Below are 24,238 nucleotides of genomic sequence, written 5' to 3' on the forward strand. Positions count from 1 at the left end.
CAACCCTCTTCCAGGGAGGGTGGCTGAAGGCATGGTGACGATGTCTTTGTGATGGAGAATCAAATTGTCGCGAAACGGAGGAGCCTCTCTCAGGCACCCGAGCTTGTGGCCACAAAAAGGAGCATTTCAGCGCTGGGAGTTCACACTGCAGAATGGTTTCCCACTTCCCCCCAGACACAGAGCATGTGTGCAAATTAAAGATATGCTCTCATTAAGAAGTTGGGGTGTTCAAAGTCACTTTGCAGGTGGACAGCTTTGCTGCTACTAAAGCAAACGTACCTCCAAGGGCTGGTTGCCGTCTGTCTTTATAGTATGAGCTTAGCAGCAAGCAAACCAGAAAAAATGTGGCTCAGTACTCCAAAATAATGCGTTACTGCATGCAGCATATATGCTGCTTTTCTAGAATCTGTCACATTTTATAAGTTACTCCTTTTTCTCTAAAGATGCGCTACTCGTTTAAACAAATGAACAAAAATCGCAGCACAAGGCTGCTAGAAGCGCGGAGGCCTGGCAATTGGGCCCTTTGGGGGCAGGCTTTAGAGACTGTGGCTGAATTTGGCAACGACATCCAAACCCTGTTTTTGCGAACAACAAAGTCATTTAGATCCTAAGTTACTTAGCTCCTTGCAGGTCTGCAAAGGTATTCCAGTACCCGATTCCCATTTCTTGATTTGAGCCCTGGAACAACGCAGGCAAAAGAAGGAAGAGTCGGGGTCTATTTCTGGCTTTTTTTTATTGAATAACCAGACCGTGTCCTTTCATTTCTCTGTCTCTTCCTCCCTCATCCCCTTTTTTTTGTCTCATCAGCTCTAGACCCCCTATCACGAGAGCAGAGACCATTTGTGTCCTGGTCTGCCTTTGTCACTTTGTGTGGCGCTTCCATTTTTAGCTGTTACTGTATTAGAAGCAGAAACTCTTTTGGCTGTAGAGGGAGTGTCAGAATTTTCCACCCGCTCTGGACTTGGCTACAGATATTTCAGCCAACGAAAAAAACAAACAGATCCAACTCACTCGCAGTTTCTTACCTGAGGAACGAATGCACTGTCTGACAAGTTTTAGCCCTGAAGCTTTGTGTTTGTCTAGTGCTGAGTGAGCCTGAGGAAGCTGCGAGAAGTTCTTGCTTTGGCTAATTCCTTCTTTGTCGTTTTTTTTGCTCCCAAGCCCGGCTGGGCTCTGACAGAGCAGAGCTGAACAGCCGCGGAGCGTGCGGAGGCCGTGTTTGCTGGGGATTTGCTCTCGAAGCGCTTGGCGGCAGGAGGCCCTCCGACGTCTTCCCTTCGTGTTGCTGCCATGGCCAGAAATGTTTGGCGAAGGGCCCGACTGTGAGATCCTTGCTCAAACAGCCACCAGCTGAGGGCGATTGCAGGGCTGCACCTCCCGTTGCTTTTTTGAGAGGAGAAAAGAGAAAAACTCTACAAAAGCCACAACCCTGGCAGGACTGGTTTTTTTCTTCACCCGGCGATCTCACGTGCTCGCTGGCATCACTTTCCTTCTCCTGATGAGTCTCGGGCTGATGGTCTGTGGCTCGCCAAAAAGTGCTGTGTGCCCTCCCGTCACTCGGGGATGTTTTTATCCCCCAGGGGCATCAGGCCAGTGTGTCTTGTTTGCCCACCTGCTTATGGGGCGTTTGGGCCCCGCAGACTGGCAGCTCCAGGACCCAAAGGGCTCTGGTGTCAGCCCAGAGCAGCTGCTGAGCAAGGCTCTCACCTCCCCCTTCTCCTAGGCAGCCTGCGCCGGACCGCTCGCAGCCTGCCTGTGCTGCGCGGTGTTTGTGCCGCCCGTTATAAAGCTGGGCCCGGCTAAAAACAGCGCTCAGCAAAAGTCCTGAGCTGACGCTTGTTATCCCAGGAACAGGCTGTCGTTTTTATTTCTGGGGCCCCTGCTCGTGTCATGTGTGGGATGTGGTGCGTTGGAAAAGCAGTGGCTTGACGCAGGCACTCGGCTGGCTGAGCGTCTTGCCCTGATTTCAGGTCTCTGTTTAGTACCATCCGGCCCCGCTTGGGTCCCTTCGCGCGGGGACCATAGACCATCCGGTGGGAGCGACTGGTGCTATACGGCAGCAACGGGCCCTGACCAGGCTCAGCCTGAATGGCACTGGCGTGTCCTCAACGACTTGCTGAAGACCTGCTCCATACTGCCCAGCTCCTGTAGACCTGCAGCCCTGTGCGGGCCCTGACCGTGCCCTTCGCAGAGAGCTGGGGGTGGGAGACGCGCTGCTCCAGTTTCACCCTCCCCGTAAGCTGCAGGTGGTGCTTCGCCATTGCCTGCCTGCTGCCAGCCGGGGGGATCCACCTGCTCCTGAAACGTGGCTGAAGGGCAAAGGGGCTGTCCAAGAGGCCGACGAAATGCAGGGGTGTGCTGAATCCAGAAGCCTTTCATTTTCCGACACAGCTTCAAAGCTGAAGGATCTGCCCAAGCCACGCAAAGTTGTGACCCTGATAAGTCTAAAACCAGAGACGCTTGTTTGGCAAATGAAGAAATCATCTCCAAAGGTCTTCCACTTAGCCAAGAAGGACTCAGAAGAGTCTGTCAACTCCTGCCAACTACCCGTAACCTGCAAACCTGGACAGTTTGCAGACAGCGACAGCAAAATACTCTGGGAATAGGGAGCTGGGGTACAAGTCAGGAGATCTGGCTTCTGTTGGAAGATTTGTCAGTGAATCTTTTTCTCTAATTCACTGTTTCTGCACTTCTCAACCTGTGATCTGACCTGCCCACGCGCTTTCAAAGTAGACGAGAGTAAGATCTTTTTCTTACTTAGGTGGTGTATCAAATCATTTTGAAAAATTCCCTTGTGAAAAGACTTTTATGCTTGGCTAAACTTACAGCAGGCAAAAGCTTAGATACAAATGTGCAGGTGTTAGGTAACATTTTATTAATTAACAACTGAAGTTTTTTCAAAGGAAATGCAAATTTTACCCAAAGACTCTTCCAATGTTATCTAGTGGTAGTAATTTTCTTTTTGGTATTCCAATGAAAAAATCTTTGGTAAGGCAATTATTGCAAAAGATCATGCCTTGGAAATCATTAACAGTGTAACATTATTTATTTATAGTTATATCTATTACATTTATCATTGTAGCTGTATGTTTTAATGAAGCCTTTAGAATTATAAAATAAATATAAAGTGTTAGGTGCATTTCTTTCTCCTGATCTCTAATCCTACAAGGACAGAAATCAGTGAATAATAAAGGAATTTAGTGCGTGCTGCAGGGAAGGAAGGGGAGATCCACAAAGGAGATATGTGCATTCCAGTTAAGCCAAAAATTACCAAAATGAAGATAGAGGTGCAAATGAGCTAATGCCTTGGGTTACTAATCTGATAAATAGATGGTCTCATTGAGTGAAAAGTGGCAAGTGATGGTTATCTAGATTTAAATCTCTCTCCATGGAACAACTTTTACTTCCTTTTCCATTTCACATGAATGACACAACTTCATCAAAAAGATGTCTCCCCTTTTCCATGCACAGAGAGGGGAGAGAAGGTATTTTCCTCCATCTAGTGTTGTCTTGTGCCCTTATTTTTCTTTTGCGCAGCTCTTCCTGCCCCATGGGGACTGGGGCCTCTTATTTTGGTCATCGTCCCCATCCCTCAGCAAGCGTCTTGCACCCCACTGCCCCATTTTAGCCACTGCCAAGAGTTCTGATGACTCTTACCAAGAAGAAACCCCCAGCCCTCTGAGGTGTCCCCCAGTTTTCCAGCCTGCTTCGCTCTTAATTGCACAAAGACAAAGCACTTGCATTCAAACACCCAGCTGCCGGCAGCAGAGCGGGATGCCGAGCCTGGCGCTGCGGGCTGGCACATGTGGCCCCCAGCTGCAGGGTTTGTGGGCAGATGGGCTGGCAGAGCTCGCCGCTCAGCCCGGGGCATGCGCGGGTCCTGCGCAGCGCCTCTGCTGAACACATTAGGGCTTTCAGCCTTCTCACTGGGAAGTCAGGGCTTGGTCTTTAAAACAAAAAAACCCTAAATATAGTAATAATCCTAAAAGAGTCTTTTTCTCTGGGGATGTAGATGGAGGTTTGCTCTTTCCAGGATTCTGAGAATGAAAAGTTTGTAATCTCAGCTTTTCCAGGAGCATCTGGGAAACCAAATAGTCACACTTTTCCCTCCAGGTACGGACCTGAAAGACTCACTGGCCACACTGCCAGGAACTGTAACCAGGCTTTGCCCATGCGTAGCAGCCCTTACCCATTTCTGGAGCAGAGAGTGTACAGCACTGGTGTTGATTGCTTGTTTTGGCCAGTACGATAAATTTTGTGTTCTCCATAGATAGGCCCTGAAGGCTCAAACTCCTCCTATTGCTAGGAAGAAGGATAGTCTCAGTCTCAGGTGACGAGCAATTTATGGAAGGTATGTTTCTGTAGAAAAAAGTGCATCTTTGTGAGCAGCAAGTCTGCACTGTGCCTGGTTTATACAGCCTTTCTGGTGGTGACTGGGGAAAAAAGACCCCGAGGTCTCAGTGCTGGTACCAAGGTTTGCCTGAGGGTGTGAATGAGGGTTATGAAACCAAACAGAAGCTAAATATACTTCAGTGCTTTTCTCCCTGAATGGCACCCTGAACCATTCACTGGGGAAAATTATTTATAAATCCAAAAAATAAATAGGAATCTTGAAGTTTATCTACTTTATAGAAGGCTGCTTGCTTCTGCTTCGTGGCCTGGTTTCTGAGCCACTGCAAAAACTCACATCAGCTTTAGCAGGCTGTGGATTAGGTCACTACTTCATTGACACCTTCCAACATGACTCTGAAATCGATAGTAATAAAGATATATTTACCGTGCAATAAACCACACTGGTGTTTATGGTGCTTGATATCAATTTACTAGTTTTAATTTAGATAACAAAGCTTAATTAGATTATTAAAACAGTTAATGAGGCTAAAACCTGTATGCTATTGTACACCATTACAAATTTAGAGAGTTGATATAGCATTTTAGAACTTACTGGCATTTTCTTTGGTATTCCCCACCTTCTACTTCCAGGGTTAAGATGATTTAATTGGCATATATAGGCCACAACGAGACAGAAGATTTTCAAGTCTTTGCTAGTTAGATAGTATAACTCACAGCCATCCAGGCCTGTTCAAGTTAGAAAGCAGAGCTTTCCAGCAATGCAATGAAATGAGTGAAATTTTACTAGTTGTGATAGACCGTGGGTTGTTGCGGCACTGATGTTTGTCAGTAGGCAAAAAGAAGCCGGTGTTTTTGTCGCAGTGTTTCTCCTTTTCGCCTGAAGCTGAGCAGAAGTTAAAAGCCATCCCCCCCCAAAACTGGGTTGAGATGAGATGCTCCAGGGTGCACGACGAATGCACATGGTGTGTCATGTGAGTCTGGAGCTGGGTACGTGGGGCACAACCGGGTCCAGAAAGAAAGGATTTAATGGCTTGAGCATTATCATCTAAACAGACAAAAAGCACAGTTCACCTTACTCAGCCACCTTCCTAGTTTTGTGCCTGTTACCTGTGATGCAGTTGGCACTAGATCCAATGTACACTTTATCAGAGTGTAAGAAGCTGCACCTTTCATTTAGTTTTTCAGCTGTGCACTGGCTGTTCAGTTGTCACTAAAGCTTGCTGTGTGCGCCAGTTGTTAGAGAGACTGCTTGTACCGACCAATCAGTGTCTCCTTGTAACTCTGCAGAAAAATAAATGTTTTTATTTCTTTGTATTTTTCAGATAATCAACCCAAATTTCATTCAGGAAGGTGAGTTGAAGACATCTGTGCATTGACTTGTGTTGATGGGCAAGTCAGCAGCTGTGATTTATTCACATGAGAGCGTATTTCATAGGCATTATCTTTCAGAGCAAAGACAAGTCTCCCTGGCCTCCCTTGGCTGGGGCTGGCGTGCTCCCCTGGGAAAGCAGTCCTCCTGTAGCTCCCCGGCTCAAAGAGCCTGCGATACACGTGAGGTTGAATCCTCCAAACCTGCCCTCCACCACACACTCCTTCCACAAAAATCTCACCTCCTGCCAGCACACAGACACACTTTCAGCAGAAAGCACCAGGGCAAGGACCAGACATCCCAGACCACAGGGGAAAGGCCCATTCCAGGCAAAATGACCCAGCAGTAAAAGTTATCCATACATGACCTGGATCTGTGCCTTTGTTCAGGACGCTTGAAACACTAATATTGGCTGTATCTGAGGGTGCTGAGCTTAGGTGGTGGCAGTATGATCCCTGAGGTCCCTGTGGCAGTGATTCATGAAAGCAATCTGGTGCCTAGGGAGGAGCAAGCACCAAGCCTGGTCTTGCCAGCCGGAGGCATTACTGTGTTGAGGGGCCACGCAGAGATTGGTGGACAGACAGTCCCCGTTACCTCCTTTGCTGAGTTGAACATTTGGCTTTTAGTGAAGGTGAAATTTCAGTAATATACATTCCAGGCCCTAGGACCCTCAGCCTTTTGGGTTCCAGATCTTAAAGGCTTAACTTTGACACAGTCCTCTCCATAAGAAGCCACAAAGTGGTCCTATACTGTGTCCTCTAGACTTGGATGGGGAATGTGCATTAAGAGAAGGTGTCCCCACTGTGTTTTGCTCCAGTGGCTCCAGAGTTTCTTGTGCCATTAGTGGATATCACATGTTTGCTCGGTGACACAGTGATGCTGCAGTGCAAAGTCTGTGGACGGCCAAAGCCAACTATAACCTGGAAAGGACCTGATCAAAACATCCTTGACAACGACAACAGCACAACCACTTACACGGTGTCATCCTGGTAAGGTCCTGCCTTTGAATCCCAAAGTATCTGGTCACGATGGTTGCATTACCCTCAAATTGGAATATGGCACCAAGCAGGCCACAAGACTCATTAGAAATGCAGCTGATCAAGGCTGGCTGGTGTTTCCACACATCGCTGCACCACGCACCAGCTAGAAGGGGTCAAAGTTTGGGGCTCAGGTAGCGCTACAGTTTCCCAAGCTGACACAGAGGTATATCCACACAGTACATTGCTGGCAGATGTGTGCTTGCTCTGATGGTGCTCTGACCTGGAGATCATGACTTCATGAGCCAGCTTCAATACAGAAGCAATTAATGTTTTCAAGCTTTGGCTAATAGTGCCTCTCCTCTGGTGGGGCTTAGCTGCTTTGATTTGATGCCTTGCTTGCCTTTGCATAGGAACAGGGGTTGAGCAGAGCAAGCCCTCATCGCCTTACAATATTCTTCATTTACATAGCCATATCACTGCGAATTTTCTCATCTCCTGGGCAGTGGTGGTAACTCATGCAGCTTTCCAAAGCTGCTGTTCCAAAAGCAGCCTACATGTGCTCCTGGGAAAGCTACATCTGGCTGTACTTGGCCAGAAAGATGCTCGTCATGATGCGGCCGGCCCAGCTAGGGGAGAGGAAAACCATCTTTACAATAAACACTGGGAAAATCTGAAAAGATTGAGAGTTGAATTCAGGTCAGGTAACAGCCTGCTGCTGGATGCTCATCTGCAGCTTATATAAGCTATTTGGGCCAACAAAATTGAAGTGGAAATCTCCAGGAGGCAATATTTCATGTGAACTTTTCAGCACTTCTGGCTCAGGCTGAGATGAATCCAGGGAGTACAAAGTCAGTGAAAGTGAAAAATGAGTACTAAGAAAGAAGAGATTTTATATGTTCAACAAAAAAAATTAGGCCTGATCAAGAGATTCCCTCAGAGACGGTTGGCATGTGAGGCCACCCCGGGGCACTCACAATTGCCTTTTGGGCCATTACTCAGTAGATTGCTAGTGCTCATAGCTTCAGACTTCTAGCTGGGATTGGATGGGGGGATATTTCCATATGGGGCTCTGTTTTACATCACGCCTTTGCATTCCCTCTCTGTGCATTATCAGCACTTGTATTGTCTTGTTATTCTTATTTGTTTTTCAGTGAAGACACTGCCTGCCAAAGAGAGGCCCAACAGATCAGTGTCTGTCTTACAAATCTTGCTGGCATGCGTGTCTGGCCTGGGGGGGGGGGGGGGGGGGGGGGGGGAACGTTTCTATCCTATTTCGAAACCAGCATAGTTAGGCCAGCAAAAGCCCCAGTGTCTATGCATTTACACCAGCAAAGGTGTCCTTTTGCAGTTTCCAATAGCTTATGCATTCAAGAGCTAGTCTGGTTTTGCCATCAAGGGAATTTGTTGTTTGCTGTAAGCTGGATCTTCAGTACAGTTAGAGCAGTTACACAAGCAAAATCCTTTAATTCAAGCCAAGTCCCTTAAATTGCATATTGCAGACTGCAGTGTGCAAACCTAGCTGACTATGTACAGCCCTGCTATAAATTCACTGGATTCAGAAGAACTGTTTGTTTGCTCAGATTGGTCCAAATATTTAGTGTCTTTCAAGACCTTGGCACCGACATTCCTTATCCCTCGCTGTTGTTGGATAGTCCAGTCTTCTGACTGGTGGGGGCTGGCAGCCGCCTTAGATCGCATGCTCCACTGAAACTTTCCAGAAATGTCAGCCACCCCACGCTGCGCAACTGGTTGGTGCATCTGCAGGAAGTCCAATCTGTCCTGCGTGTTTTGGACTTGTTGCAAACGCGCAGCAGCTCAGCACTTCCTCAGATTAAAAAAAAAGGTGCCTGGGGAAACCTTTCCAGATGTGTGGGGTCTAAAAGCACCAACTCTGGACAAGCACAGTAAATGTTCAGCTCTTGGACTTTGCTTGCTGCTTTAGTGATTGTTGCCCATCTCCTTTGAGGCCACAGCAGACAAATAGATTTACCCTGCAGGGCCCCATTTGGACCATTCGACTCAAAATTTCATTAAAGGCCTAATCCTGACATATTGCACCATTGTATTTGGGTACCAGGTTTGCTAGGGGGATGTTCCTGCAAATGAGTTAAAAGGATTTGCATGCACTTGTGTTTGTAATGAAGTAGGAGAGAAATCAGTGTAAAAAGCATAAGCGAGTGAAGCAGAATTTTATAATCTGGGCTTCCTACATCCATAGCGACTCTGGAGAGCTCACCCTGAAGATCTGTAACCTGATGCCTCAGGACAGTGGCATTTACACGTGTGTGGCAACTAATGAACATGGAACAGCATCAACCTCTGCGACGATCAAAGTCCAAGGTAGTGTTTCTGACCTTAACACTGAGTATTTTTCCTTTACGGGGTCCTTTTGCGGTGGCTGGGAACACCCAGAAATATCTGGTGTGAAGGCAACCAGATGTGGAGCTGGAAAGTTAACTGAAAAGTTAAAACCATGTAGCCTTTCCTCAGCCACGGTTCCCACTGATGTTGGAAAGCATTGCAGCTTCTTTGCGCTTAAGTCGTCTGATGATAAGCACCACATTTGGGAATCTAAAATGCATCAGCCCCAGTTGAGCTCCTGTCATCCTGCTCACAGCACGGCTTCCCAGGGTCTCAGCAAGGTTTGCTGGGGGAAGCGGAGCTCCGCGGGCTGCGAGCACCACGGGGAATCACCTGGGCGCTTTGCTCCTTAGAGCCTGCCTGAAGCAGGGGAATGGGATCTAGCGATGCCTGTTCTCAGCCTCCCTCTCTCTGTGGAGGACGGAGGAGATGAGGGTGAAAATTTGCCCCAGGGGAACTGTTCTGCAGGGATTCAACTCTGAGAAATGTCTCCAAGCCTGAATTCTCAGTGCCGTAATTAGTGACCCATCTAACTGTAACAAATATGAAATGATGAGCTGATTGCTCATGACCTCCAGCTCTGGAAAAGCATATGCTAGCATGAGAAATGAGAGGTGCCTGCCACACTGAAGGGGATGGCATAGAGATGGATGTCTAAGTGGTGACTTAGGGATGCAGGAGTGTCACAAGTGTTTAGAAGTTGATTTGTTTGTTCTCACAATTTGCCCTAGAAATATAATCTCCCCAATTTATCAAAACAAGTTAGTGACTGCACTAACTGCTGCTGTGCTGAAGAGAGCCTTGAGCAAAACGCAGAGGTAATACTGGTCATTTGTCGATCTACTGCCAAACATACCGGGTGCCATACACACGGGAGCACTTTGAGTGGCTTTCATGTGCCATTTTGTGGACACTTCAAGGGTAACTACCTCCCTTCCTCCAGAACCTCATCTGCTGCTCAGTAAAGTCCACGGGAATATTTGTGTTCCTTGATACCATGGGCTTTGCATCAGGTCTTGAGCGGGAACAAAAATGAGCAGAAACTGCAAGTAAAGAAGCTCTTCATTTACAGCAGTTGAGCTGGAAATGACAGCTCCGCGGCACCCAAGGGGCGATTCCCCCAGCCGTTCTCGCAGGCCAGCGTGGAAGGCGTGCACATTAGCGAGCTGGCCTCAGTGACGGTGACAATCAATAACTGCAGCTGCTTTCCTTTGCTCCCTAAATGCTACTATGAAAATGGGCACTTGGGAGTCACACTAAAGTTTATCACAAGCTGCGAGCAGAAAGAAATTCCCACTGCTCTGTAATATTGTGTAACCCTGTCCAGGCAGCAGGGCATGCAAGAGCCACTGTTTTTTTCTAGCTCCTGGTATGGAGGTGTCAGACCCAAGGTAGTAGGTGAAGGAGACCGTGGCATTGCCTTTCCTGCGCTTGCTCTCTTGATACACAATAAACCAGGATGCTCCCTCTGCAAGGCACAGTCGCTGCTTAGTGGCCTGAACAATGTACCAAATCTTTACAATAAAGCACTAGTGCTTTTGACATGTTGCTGGATTGTATGCGTATTTTCTGTTCCCAAGGTGTCCCAGCTGCCCCAAATCGCCCCATTGCTCAGGAGAGAAGCTGTACCTCCGTGATCCTACGCTGGTTACCCCCATCCAGCACAGGAAATTGCACCATTTCAGGCTACACTGTGGAGTACAGAGAAGAAGGTAAGGGGTTTGGGCTGTGCTCACCAGCTGAGAAAAAGAGAATATAGTAATTCTCCTTTTTGGAGCAATAGATCCCCAAAACCATCCTTGCCACCACTGGGTACCCGTGGTGCTGCTCTCTATTGCTCATGGATCACAAAGCCAGAAGAAACCCTTCCATTATACAGTCCAGCTTCTTGTGTATCACAGACCTTTCTGTTTCCTCCAGTCACTTAAGGCCAGTAAGTGTGTTAGGCTAAAACATATCTGGTAGGCTAAAACATATCCAGCGGTAAGGCATCCTTTCATCATTTGCCTTTTACCACTGTGGTACCAATCAAACCATTCTGGCATATTTTTCCTGGGAATGCAAAAACAAGCAGCCTCATTATTTTTTGTCCTGGATAGTGTTGCAGTTTCCTGCATACTTTTCAAACTCAGCTCTGAAATCCATTTGTTCTTAACTCCAGCCGTGCTTTCCCCCCTGCAAAAGTAAACAGATAATAAATGCACTGTTGTTCCCATATGCACAGGCGTGTTTTCTTGTCAAGAGCATTTGAAATGAGTCACTTCCCTTTTTTCATTCTCCGTGTGAAGGTGTGATGCTACCTGGGCCGTAAACCTTGCCTTAGGTATGTGGCCTCCTGTTCTTTCCCTTCATCCTTCAGAAAACCCTATCCCGTGTTAGTAAATGTGCAAACTTAATCACACCATCCTATTAATCCCTCTACTTAGCAAATACTCTGCCTTAACCCTTGCTCTTGCCATCAGTGTGACTGGCACATTTGAGAAAGAATAAAAGCTCTTCTATTAACAACAGCCCTCAAAACAAATAGTAAAAAGCGTACGTGTTTTCAATATTCCTCCCACTCCAAAGGAATCACTGACTTTTCCCTGCATAACCAACCTTGATCTTCTAAGTGGGACTTGGCAATCTGAATTTTCCAGTATTATACATGGAATAAATAGATCATGATAAATAATGTAAAGCTAAAAAGCCATGAACTTACTAGTTTTAAGATAAAGTTTGATATATTCGTGAAAGAAATTATTGGAAGTGACAGGGCTCAGTGTCCCTAGGGGTCCTTTTCTGTTTTGTGACCATGTATATTCCTATGAGATGGACAAAGTATTGCTTCTTTTGAGGCCACAGGTTAGGCAACATTTGGGTTTTATTTCCATTAGGAGGAGGAACACGTGATAGAGTCACACATTGCTGCAGTCCTGTTTATCTGCAAAGAGCCCGTGCTAAGCCTCAGGAAGCCATTTCTCCTCCAGCAGCTCCAGGCGTCCCTCTCACCACCGCTGTCTCTGAAAGCACCTTGTCCGTGAAAGCGCTTTGACTGCACTGAAGGGCTTTCTTGGCTTCACCTGGGACTTCCTTCCCACCTCCTCCATATTTTTCCTGCAGTATTTCTGCTACTGCTTCTCTCATAGCTGAGCTGTCATCAAATCAGTCCTCCTTTCCTGTCTTATTGCCCACCTGGAGAAATCACCTGTAGTACGCAGCCACTGCCAGACTTCTGCATTTATCATCTTGTCCTTGGGCTGTGGCTTTTCCATCACTATCAGTCAAGTGAGGGGCATCTCATTTAGCCAGATTGGAAGGTGGCTGCAACACAAAATAGCTCCCTATTGTCCAGATCTGGTTTAGCAGCAATAAAGCAGTCTGCCTTAGCTTTGTCTTTTAAAAACCCGGTGGATTTTAACCTCCCAGGGCACGTTCCTTTGCATGAGTTGGGCAGAGCAAGTCTCTGTACATGCTTTGTTGTCATGTTGTTATCGGTTTATGAAAAGGCCTCTAGCATGCCCCTGTATATCCCCGCTCTGGGCAGCAAGGACAGGCTCTGGGTTCACACATTGAGACTGTGTTTCCTCAGCTCTCCTTCTCTCCCTCCTTCTCTCACCCCTACCCCCTTAAAATGCAGGCTCACAGGTCTGGCAGCAGTCGGTAGCCTCAACTTTGGACACTTACCTTGTCATTGAAGACCTGACCCCGGGCTGCCAGTACCAGTTTCGAGTGAGCGCCAGCAACCCTTGGGGGATCAGCTTGCCCAGTGACCCATCTGAGTTTGTGAGGCTCCCCGAGTATGGTGAGTAGGCACGGCAAGGAGGGGTGACACTTCAGGGTGAGCAGGACACCCGATGCACGAGGTCAGTGCAGCAAGCTGGGCTTGTGCTTTGATGGGTCCTGGTACAAATGTTGGTCCTGAAGCTGGCATGAATATGAGAGAAAGAGTGGGAGATGCATAGAGCCAGCTCCTGCCTCTAGGACTCCTCAGGACTGTTCCCATACCAGGTCTCCTAACCTACCCTCTCTGTGACAGAAGCTCTTGCAACTTCCCAACAGGTCCCATCTTCTCCCTGATTTCTGCCCGAGACCCGTGCTCTCTGTCTGCAGCAGGGGAGAAGCAGTCCCATCCCACCATGACAGCAGCCGTGGTGACGTGGCTTGGGTTAAAGGCTGCTACCGGCATGTACTTTACTCTCTAGGTAACTGCAGAGAGGCTTGGGGCTGTGCTTGAGCTCTGCGTCCTGCCCAGTGAGTCGCCCGCACAGCAAAGGTGCGAAGTGACGCCTCCCTAGCCCCAGAGCAACGCCTGCAATCCCAGGGGCTCCTAGTGGGCAGTTTAACTGGGGTCCACAAATCAGTCTGCAAAAAGTAACCCTCCCAGCAGCGGCCCTGACATAGGGAGGCTGTGCTGGAGGCAAGTCCCTAGCGCACAGAGCTGTGGGAATTTGGGACAGAGCTGACTCAGGAGGTGCCGCGGACAGAGCACAGACTTCCCCATGTTTTGGTAGCTGCAGTGCGTAACTAGGTCTCTGACCGGCCTGGATAGCCTGGGCTGGATGAAACAAGAGCTCTCACGTGTTCGGGGCTGCTGATGCCTGTGCAGGCTGGACTTATGCCCCCGTGCCTCGCCCTGCCTCCCCGGTACCTGCCGACGTGCCCTTAGCCTGCCTGCGTTGTACTGTGGCCCTCTGGAACAGCCCCGAATTGCAAGGACAGAGCTGAATTCACCCTACCCCCACCCTCCTCTGAGCCGCTCTGGTTTTTAGTGCTCCTACACACTGGAGTTGTGCCTGAGAGGTATGAAATTAGGCTCTTAGCGGTAATGTTTGCTGTTTTAAGTAATATATTCTTGCATAATTTAAAGATACGTAGTTTAAAGTCCACAGGAGAAACTGTCTGTAACTTTACACTTTCTTGAATATACTTTCTTCTCCCAAAGACTCTGCTGCTGATGGTGCCACTATTTCATGGAAGGAAAACTTTGACCTCGCTTATGCAGAGCTGCATGAGATTGGGAGGTAATATTAACCCTGCTTATCACTGAAGTAAAACACCAAAACAATGGCTTGAGGCTTTTTCCCTGGAAGAAAGTTTAGGGTGTTTTTTGCAGTTAGCTCGAAAAATGCTTTTCATTTCAAAAAGCATTGCACATTAAGTTTTGGTTAAAATATGGACTGGCTAAAATGCTGACTATATCTTGTTTTTCAAGACCAATTGTGATCTGAGGATTGCAGCTTGGAAATGGGTGACAAAATGCAAACTTCTAAACGATTAGGCAGCGCAGTCTTTGTCAGCCACTGCCAGCTTTTGCTGTTATCTCCTCTGACATCTCTGATTTGATGTGAGCTTTTGAAGTCATGATAATTTGCCAGTTCTGGATATGCTTAAACCTCAAAGACTGAGTTTGTCAAAACACTTGGGCATGTGACTAACTTAAATCACATGCTTAAGTGCTTTGCTGAACGGGATAGTCAGTTAAACAGGAGTCCAGCTAGGTGCTGCATATGTTGCCGGCCCTTGGTGCTTTGTGCAGGCAGCAGATAAGGGACATACATACAAGATATTCAGATTAATGAACTTGGTTCTTTATCTCAAAGATCAGGGGCAAGCAATTCAAGGGCTGAAGAACGAGGAGTCTGTCTGGTTCTGTAGAAAGAGGAGTGATGAATTAATAATAGGCCAAGTTCAGCACATGGTTTCATTAAGTACTTTTACCTTCAGTAGTGGTACTGGGCACTAGTCTGCTATACATTTCCTAAATGCTTTCATGTCAGCTTCTTGCTTTTAATTGCTTACCATATGCCTGAAACAGTGAGACAAAATGATTGGCTAGTGATTATTTAACAAGGTTTTTCTTGCAATTGTCAGAGAAAGTTTGGGCTCTTTATTAAAGCAGCCGGGGAGGGGAGACCTACTGTAAAAAATAAAGATAGAACCCGTAAAAGTAGCAGCATAAATTGATCCCAAGGGAGACTGTTAGAGGACATCACTGTGACTGCACAAAGCAAAGTGACACTGTTTGCTCTTGATGTTTGCTAATCCCCAAAGAATCTATACTCTATACTAAGAGGCAGAAGTTCTTTGTTGGAAAAGGCTATGGACAACTAGATAAATCTGATTCCTTGTGAAATATTAATGCACTGAATCAAATAACACTTTGAAAACAAGTCTGTTATTGTACTGAAAAATTGGCATGATTTATTCATAGGTCCCCTTCATTATTCTGTTTTTTTTCAGGGGACGATTCTCCATAGTAAAGAAATGTGTTCACAAAGCCACCCGGAAGGATGTTGCTGTAAAATTTATTAGTAAAAAAATGAAAAAGAAAGAGCAGGCAGCGCATGAAGCAGCTTTGTTACAGCACTTACAGCATCCTCAGTACATCACTATCCATGATACCTATGAGTCTCCTACTTCTTACATCTTAGTTTTGGAATTGTAAGTATGTGGGGCTTACTCAAGTTTCTGGGTAGAAATCACAGCCCTGTTATGGACAAGGATAAAATTCACCCTGACTTCAGCGGAGCAAAGATTTGTTGCCTGTTTTTTATTGATTGTGACATCAAGTGACATAGACGTTTTCTGCTGACTTTCCACTGCCATTTCCTTACAGTAAATAAGATTCAGGGTGACAAATAAATCTGCTCCAGTGAAGCTTGGGTAATTATATCAGCAGCTAATTTATCCCACTGACTAGCATCAGATTTATTGGGGCAGTTTCATCCACGTTTTATATTTGAGCAAATGTACATCAGCCAGATTTAAACCTATGTTGTTCTAATGCTTTTCAGTGATAATAGCTGTATAGCAACTATGCTTGGCCCTATAAGGAAATAATAGCAGCTGAAATCCAAAATCTCTTCTTTGTTACAGTGTAGCCAACAAAGTATATTTGGGCTCTTCACTTGTTTATTTATACAGATAAATAAAACTAGGTGGAAAACTTTTATTGGGTTAGTTTTCCCACAGAACATATTACCAGCTGAAAATGTCAGTGATTTTTTTTCTGCATTATGCAACCAGCTCTATAAATAAATAGACAAATCCAAGTAATTAAATGGATCTGTTTTTCAAAGGAACTGCCTCCATCTATTGAATACATCCTTGAGCAAATTAGTGTACTTTGAGACTGCTGCTAAATTTTTCAAGGACCGGGGATAACAATTGAGCATTAATCACTCTACCACTTCCACGGCCTGCAGTATCTTGAGATATCATTAAATACTCATTAGATCTTTTATTTTAGCTTCCTCCATTTTCAGGTCACAAAGTTTCCATTGCAGTTTTGTTTTCAAATATTAACTGTTCTGGGAGATGTCATGTGATCTTTCATGTGCGGGGTGCGATTTGTTTGCAGGATGGATGATGGTCGTCTCTTAGATTATCTAATGAACCATGACGAACTTATGGAGGAAAAAGTAGCTTTCTACATAAGGGACACAATGGAAGCCTTGCAGTATCTTCACAATTGCAGAGTGGCCCATTTAGACATAAAGGTAAGAAGAAAAGAGAATGAAGCTATTATTCAGTGGCCTAATACAGACAGCTCCCTGCTGTACAGACAGTGAGGAGGTGCAGTCTGTGCCCCAAAGAGATGATCGCCTAAACGGACAAGCACTCTCTTTCAGACCTCTTGTGTGCTAGGTGACCAGAGAAGGGACTTATCGACCTGCAGCGCAAGGTCTCTTTCTTCCTTTGAATAAGTGATGCACTATTTCCTTGATTCACTGGTTTGTTCTCAAGGGCTTTCTGGAAGAAGGATTTAATGAAGGAGAGAGTGGATGTCTGACACAGGAGTGAGATGCCAGTAGCTCCTGAGAGAAGGGGAGGTATAAAATAAGTCCACAGGTATGGTTTGGGCTCAGAGCTGTACCCCCTTAGCTACCAAGCTGGCTCATGCTCAGAGCAGGCCAGGAGGAATGCGTGTCAGCCTGGCGCATGCAGCGGGGCCATGGAGAGCCCAAAGCAAGGGCAGAGGAGGAGGAAGGCGAAGGCGGGGGGGAGAGGATTGGCAGCAGCAAAGGAAAGCAGCAAGCTGCATCGTGCCGCAGAGCCTTAGAGGGGAAGAGGATGGGAAACAAACCCAGGGAGAGGTTCAGAAGAAGAACAAGCTGTAATTTGGAGGAGAAATTCATGCAGTCTGCAGTGTCGCGGTCAGTCAGATGAGCATAGCTCTTACTTTCTTTTGTCAGCGCACGTGGCAGGAGGCACCTTACTGTCCTGGATTTGGTATTGTAATGCTGTCCTCACCAACATCCCCGTGTTCTCGGATGACAGAGAATTAGTGATTGAAGTTATGATCAAATGTTTCGAGTTTTGTGGTCTGCAGCTTTGATTCAGGATGCCATGGATATCAGATAATTTATAATTTACTTTTTAAGATGCTTGTGCAGACTTAATTGTCAATTAAAAACGGAGACTGAGAGAAAACCTAACTTTCTCATATAGTGAATGTTGCAGCACCTTGGAGGTCACTTCTCAACTCTGCAATCCCCAGGCATGTCATATGAGGCAGAGTTTTCATTCTTCTGCTGCCTACTACAAAAAAAGAAGATTTTTTGTAGAATATCTTATGTGAAAATTAGTCCCAAAAGGCTACATTATCCAGGTTTCTTTCAGTAAGACTGTTTGTATTTTCTGCTGTATTTACAGGATCTGTCAAAAAGTAGATATTATTTGTAGGTAAGAAACTGCACTGAAATTCTCTATTTGATCATGAGACACTTTCCAAAAACAAGGTGGGAAGTCTATTTTCTGTGACCTATTTACAGTTCTCTTGAACGAAGCATGCTAAATAAAGCACCTTCTGTTGCTAAGTGGGAAGCAAGAGCCACAGTGGCAGTGACAGGAGAGTTAGCCATGGACCGAGTCTTGACCCAGGATCCTGCTCAAAAGCATGTTGATTTTGTTGGTGGAGACTGTACAAGAGAAGAGCAAGTGGAAGGATTTGAACAGAAGTGTAATGAGTTTTGCTTTATATATGCAGACATGAGGTAGCAGTAAAATATGCATGAAGATGAGGGGCTATAGGACAGATGCACAGAGGAGTCTGGAGAAGGTGCAAGAAGTAAATTTAGAAATCTTCACAGTGTCAACAAAGGAAGCGAAATCCATGCTAAGCCCCCAGAGCAGAACATACAGGGAATGCTCAATCTCCCACTGAGAGAGAGAGAGATACATCTTAAATACTGGAAGAGTTGGTAGAACAGGGGGAAAACAAGCTGGGATGAAAAGTAACTGCACTCTGGCTTGGAAGCCATGTATACTAGCATTTACATAGGAACACTGGCAGCTACATCCAGTCAATTGACAGCAACAGTAATGGTTTGCACTGGAGCCCCATTCAAACTTACATGGTTGTGGGAGCAAAGTTTAACATGATTACATATAATTACATAACAAAGTTTTCATTATTATCTTTTCAACAGCCAGAAAATCTGCTCATTGACTTAAGAATCCCAGTACCTCGTGTCAAGCTCATAGATTTGGAAGATGCAGTGCAAATCACAGGTCATTACCATGTCCACCATCTCCTCGGAAACGCAGAGTTTGCAGCTCCTGAAGTTATCCAAGGCCTTCCTGTCTCCCTGAGCACAGATATCTGGAGCATTGGGGTTCTCACCTATGTCATGTTAAGTGGTGTCTCTCCATTCCTGGATGAAAGCAAAGAGGAGACTTGTATCAATGTGTGCAGAGTAGATTTCAGCTTCCCACCTGAGTACTTCTCCGACGTGAGCCACGCTGCCAGGGATTTCATCAATGTTATCCTTCAGGAAGACTTCAGGAGAAGGCCAACAGCAGCCACTTGTTTACAGCATCCATGGCTGCAGCCACACAACGGCAGCTATTCCAAAATCCCACTGGATACCTCTCGCTTGGCTTCCTTCATTGAGCGCCGCAGACACCAGTACGACGTGCACCCAGTCCCCAGCGTCAAGAGTTTCCTAATGAGCAGGCTGAATCCAGGAACGTAATGCAATCGATCCCTGCGACACTACACTGCTGGTCCCGAGGCAAGACGCAGGGAGTGAGCAGGCACAAAGCAGATCTGTCTGTATATAGCTCTGTATTCGGCATTGCATTTCACACAGTTTCCCTAATGGAAGGGTACAAATCATTCTGGAGGTCGCAGTATCTGCCCAGTTACTCTGAACCAAAGTGAAGAGGGATAACAGCGGCAGGTACTTGCTTCCCTCCCCTTGGCAGGCTCTTCTTGGGAAGCTTGCTATTGCCATGTCCATCATAAAATGGGGCTGTCAAAAACAAACACCAACTGGAAATGAGAGCCAAAATTGCAGTTGCCTTATTCTTTGAGAGGCAGCCTTCTAAAAAAAAATCCTCTTGATCTTGCTAAACTGATTTCAAGATATATGACCAACTAGGAGTAGAATAGTGTGTGGAGGAGTAAGATTAGGCTGACCTTAGCGTGTACTGCAGAACTGGACTGAATTCAGTTTTTGCTGAAATCACTGTAAGCCTGCTCCAGGTTCACAGATGGATTTTGCAAGCCCTGTATGCCCAGGTCTCCCTTGATTTCCCCGTGGACACTCTGCCTGCATAGGACATGAACGATCAGCCCCTATTCACTGTTGGATCAGCTTTCGTGGTGGCGTAGCTTAGATACGCTCTCGTTATGTGGTAGTGCTCGAACAGACAAAAATCCCATGTTACTCCTTGGGCTTTCAGCTATGTCAAGTCAACATGCAGTACCTTTTGGAACTACGATTAAGGCAGTGAATTCATTGGAACATACAGCTGTTTTTGACTAAGCACAATGGGACTATGATGGGGTTTTTTTTTAAAAGCGTTTTATAAACACTGTACAGAAATCTTTTGCAAAACCTGTGCATTGAGAAAAGGCTGTGTCCAATTTTTGCAGTATCTGTAAACTAGATGATGATGATGAAGACAATTTTTTCTATCACAGGTTTTCAGTATACATATATTGTATCATATATATAAATATATATATATAAAGGATCCTGTTCCATTTCTAGCTTCAGAATTGCTTGGCCCAAAGTCCATCTAAAGCCTTTCAAAGTGCAGTAGGAGTGGTGAGTTCATCCTTGTGCTTACAGCTTGAAAATCGTTTTCAGTGTTTAAAGCATGTCATTTCATTTCCAGACTTGTAAATATCTCTCCAGCTGCCGTTAGCACCTCATCACCAAAGCATTCGTAAGCATATTTTTATGTCCAAAGCCTAATTTGTAATAAAAGAAAAAATATTCACAATTAAAATATTTCTCTCTCACAAGCCAAGTTGCAACATCATCATGTTGATGTTACAGTGACGGAACCAGCCTTAAGTATGACCAACATAGGGAGTCTGCAGTGACAAATCAGCAGTTCACAGGCTGGCCAAGTCTTCGCTATTTAGCAGTGGGATTGGAAGGGGAAACACCTCTCTGGCTGGTGCTTCCCCATCCTGCTCCTGCACCATAAAACCCTACAGTCTTGTAGGCTGATGATCAAAGAAATTTTTTCCCCCAGCATGTGAGTACATTGTCTCAGTGCTGAGAGCCGTTGCTGTGCCTGCAATAGGGAATGTCAGTTGTTACCAAAGGTTTTCCTAGGGAAAAGGGCTTGATCTGACCATATGTACTTGGTATAATCTCTCCTGAGATATCTTGTAAGGGCAGGGGTCAAATTCAATACACCATCCAAATAACTGCACTGTGAGCCCGGAATATATCTGCAGGAGCAAAAATGGGCTCTGCCAGCAGGTGGTGGAGATACCCTGCAAGTACTGTTAAATCCTCGGGGCTCTGCTAGCCCTTTTTCTGATCCACCTCCAAGCTCAGTTTCATGGCATGCAGGATACCTGAACCTTCACTTTGTGCTTGCTCTGCCAGTGTGCTGGGGTCAGGCTATTACGCTAGGGGACAAGGAAGGAGGCGCAGCACATTAAAACATTCAGCACCATATGCATGCGATACACGAACAGACCTTTGAGATCCGGGAGCCACAGCCAGAAGGGTGAGCCAGGGTCCCAGAGCAGAGGCAGAGGCAGCACAACAGGCTGCGTGAATGACAGAGAGAGATTTAACACAAGGGAAAGTCATGGAAAGGCTTGGAAGAGACTGTTCACAGGGGGCTGAAAATCCTAGACCAGCTAGGACCTATTTCAGTTTCTCTCTGCAGTGCCGCGGCTGATTTTCAAAGCAATTCAGCAGCACCTCTTAGACAAAGAACAGACTCTCATCCTGAGCAGGAGGGCAATGTATGTGATTTCTTAGCAACCGAAACGTCTTCAGACGGCAGTCATCAAGGGGTGTCTTTAATTAGCACCAGCCTCAGGTACTTTCTCACTACAGGACTGTTTGTACTTTCCTTCCTATTTGTCAAAGCTGGCTTTTTGTGCTGTGATTGCGCTGCCCTTAAAAAAATGTTTATGGAAGTGTGGTTTATAAAACCCACAGCTTTTATTAGGCCTGTGGGTACAGTTTAAGCCACAGTCTTTCTGCTTGGCATTAATACAAACAAATTCTCATGTATCACATGAAATCTGGAGTTATTTATCATTTTATTTTCTTACTTCCTGCATTCATTTCTCGAACTGCTACAACAGACACTTTGGACACATAGGGGGAAAAAGCTGAATTGATTACAGGGCTGTTTGAGCATCCAGTTGCTATCAAGTAATAGAGGAAAAACAAAAGGCTGAAAGCAGGTACATTTTTAGTTTTTGGTGCCCAGATTCAAAGAAAGAGATTCGTTTTCAAGGGAGTGTTGGAGGTGCTGAACTTCAAAGCTTTTGAGTGTTATGGGGTTGTTTTCCTTTATGACTTTGCTTTTTCCATAGTCATATTAAAAAACTCCTCTTCCTGGGCACTGCTCTTTTTCCAGGACATTCAGGAAAACTTGAACCTGTTAATATTTCCAGGTATGTTCATGATTACAAACCATTCTTACATCTATCTCAATGATCTTACTAATTGTTCCGCTTGAATGAAGAATATCATGTTGACATACAATGCTGCCGTATGATAAATACAGCGGAAGTATTCTGACCTTGCCCTCCTGAGGTCATTTTTAGCCAAGCCATGGTCTCTTTGCAGATCTAGCAGGTCCTGGTTCCAAAGAGATTACAGAAGCTCAATAAATGGGGCTGGAGCGGCACCACTGAGTGAGAAGCACCACAGCCAACCCCCTTTGCAGGATTCTGCAACTACGGGATTTTCTGTGTAGGGAGTATTTATTGCCTGTAACAAACACAGGGAAATATGGTTTCTCATGAAGCTCCGTTAGGCCATTAAAAAACCCCCGCAGAGAGCAGCTGACTCTGAGGGGAAGCTTTTAGCTCGCAGCTTTAACACTCAGGGTATTGCCAGCATGGCAAAGCGACGGTGGGATGGCAGCCGTACCCTGCCGCTTCTGCAGCCGCTTCCGACCAGCTAGAGGGGCTCACAGTAATATCGGCAGGGCAGCGGCACCGGCTGGGGGGAGATTCGCCTCCAGGCACCTTTGCTCCACGCCTTGCCTTGCTAACGGAGTCGAAGCACGCTTACGCATGCCGTCACCCTGGCATTTGGCTTCACGACAGGCCTACAGGAAAGCAGGCAGTGACGAAGTTAGCAAAGCAGAGCCTGGAGGACATGGGCCCCTGGGTGCTCGTGACTGAAGGCGGCCACATTTGGAGAGCGCGCGTGGCAGCCAGAAGCTAACTTGCCTTCCTCTCCTCTCTACTCGGAGCGGCCAGGCCAGGCAGTTTCACTCTTAGCCATCACATAGGAAATGTGAGTGTCCACGCAAGCTTGTCAGGTCTCATCAGCCACCCGGCCAAGCGTTGCCACAGGGGTAAACTCCCACGTCCCAGCAGCAAACCCATTAAACATGTTACTACCCAGAGTAAGCAGTCAGGAGGGAAAGCATCCAAACAGGAGTTTTAGACTTTAATGCTTTAAAGCAATGCAGGTTCTTCATTTATATAACTTCTCTCTTCCTACTCTTACAATGAGTCTTGTTTGGTCTTACTGCCTTCTTTTAATTTTAAATAACTTTTTTTTTTTCCAGTGACATTCATCTCTAAAAGCATTTTATTTTTAAACTAAGTTAATGCTGGGACAAAATTGGTGCCCTCAGCTGACCTTCACAAATCCTGTGGTTTCAGTGGAGTTCATTAGCATTTCTGAAGACAATATTAGGCCTTTGTTACCTACAACATGAATAAAGGCTACAAAGACTAAACGCAGAACCGCGCAGTATGACTCGACTATATATAACTGTATTTTAATGCCCTTGCAATGAGAGAACTGTATCAAGTGACCTCAGATAATATAAACTTCAGAGACAAATGTAAAGGCTAGTGTGTATATACAAAGGTCTCACAGATAATTAATGCACACACAGGCTAACCACCTGGTTTGGTTTCTGTTCTTTTCACTGCAGAGATAGATTCTTCTGTAGTGCAGGGCATGGATTGATTTTCCAGCTCATTCTTTCATGTTCCATCAGAAAATGGTGCTTTCCCAAGGAAACAAAATAAAAATCCCACTTTACTAGGCTGATTGCACACTGCCATCAAGTGATGAATTCCCGTTTTGGGATCTGTATAGTGGTGAGTGTTACCGTAGCGTCAGGATGCTGAATATTTGCTGTAACTGTATTCTTTATTAGGAAGCTAGTGAAAAAAGAGCATCTCTACTCAAGCCATATTTCACCTTCATGTCCAACCTCTGATGCTGGTGCTTTTACTTCTCTTTCTAACAAACTGTTCAGTGTTGCTCTGCCACTGAAATCAATTTGCTGATAACTTTTGGAAGGCAAATGCAATAGAAAGTGCAAAAAAATTAAATCTCGGGCTTATTCCCTGAGATAAGAGCAAACAGTCGGAATATATTGATGCTTTTCAATCTTTGCAACAATCAACTGAAGGAGGAAAAAAGAAACAGTATTGCTAACTGCTCAGCATTTTCAAGGTGCAAAGTAATTCCACAGCCTTAATTATTTCAGTGTATTGCTGGTCTGCCTTAAATGTATCTTCAGTTTTATTGCAAATTTCATTTTGTATGCACACAATGTTGTTTTGTAAAGGTAAGTTTGTAAATATTTTCTTTGTAAGTCTAATCACTCATGTGTACTGTTGTGAGGTGATTACTTGCTGTCACATGTTGTTATTACTATACTGCAGTATATATATGATCATTTACAGATGTAGCTTCAAACTGTACATCTTCTGTCCTTGCATTCC

General features: G+C 45.6%; 1 protein-coding gene across 1 annotated transcript in view; it reads left to right on the forward strand.

Moving 5' to 3' along the window:
* Window positions 1–20,329, forward strand: part of KALRN (kalirin RhoGEF kinase) — a 530,846-nt gene extending 510,517 nt beyond the window's left edge. Inside the window, exons 53-61 of the mRNA XM_067299320.1 lie at window positions 5,676–5,703; window positions 6,540–6,711; window positions 8,921–9,042; window positions 10,644–10,775; window positions 12,683–12,847; window positions 13,988–14,066; window positions 15,286–15,486; window positions 16,406–16,544; window positions 18,477–20,329. Coding sequence (XP_067155421.1) covers window positions 5,676–5,703; window positions 6,540–6,711; window positions 8,921–9,042; window positions 10,644–10,775; window positions 12,683–12,847; window positions 13,988–14,066; window positions 15,286–15,486; window positions 16,406–16,544; window positions 18,477–19,022 — 1,584 coding nt within the window. The 3' untranslated portion in view covers window positions 19,023–20,329. The remainder of the gene's footprint in view (window positions 1–5,675; window positions 5,704–6,539; window positions 6,712–8,920; window positions 9,043–10,643; window positions 10,776–12,682; window positions 12,848–13,987; window positions 14,067–15,285; window positions 15,487–16,405; window positions 16,545–18,476) is intronic.
* Window positions 20,330–24,238: the final 3,909 nt, after the last annotated feature.

The sequence above is a fragment of the Apteryx mantelli genome, chromosome 6, assembly GCF_036417845.1.
Source record: "Apteryx mantelli isolate bAptMan1 chromosome 6, bAptMan1.hap1, whole genome shotgun sequence".
Lineage (NCBI taxonomy): Eukaryota > Metazoa > Chordata > Aves > Apterygiformes > Apterygidae > Apteryx > Apteryx mantelli.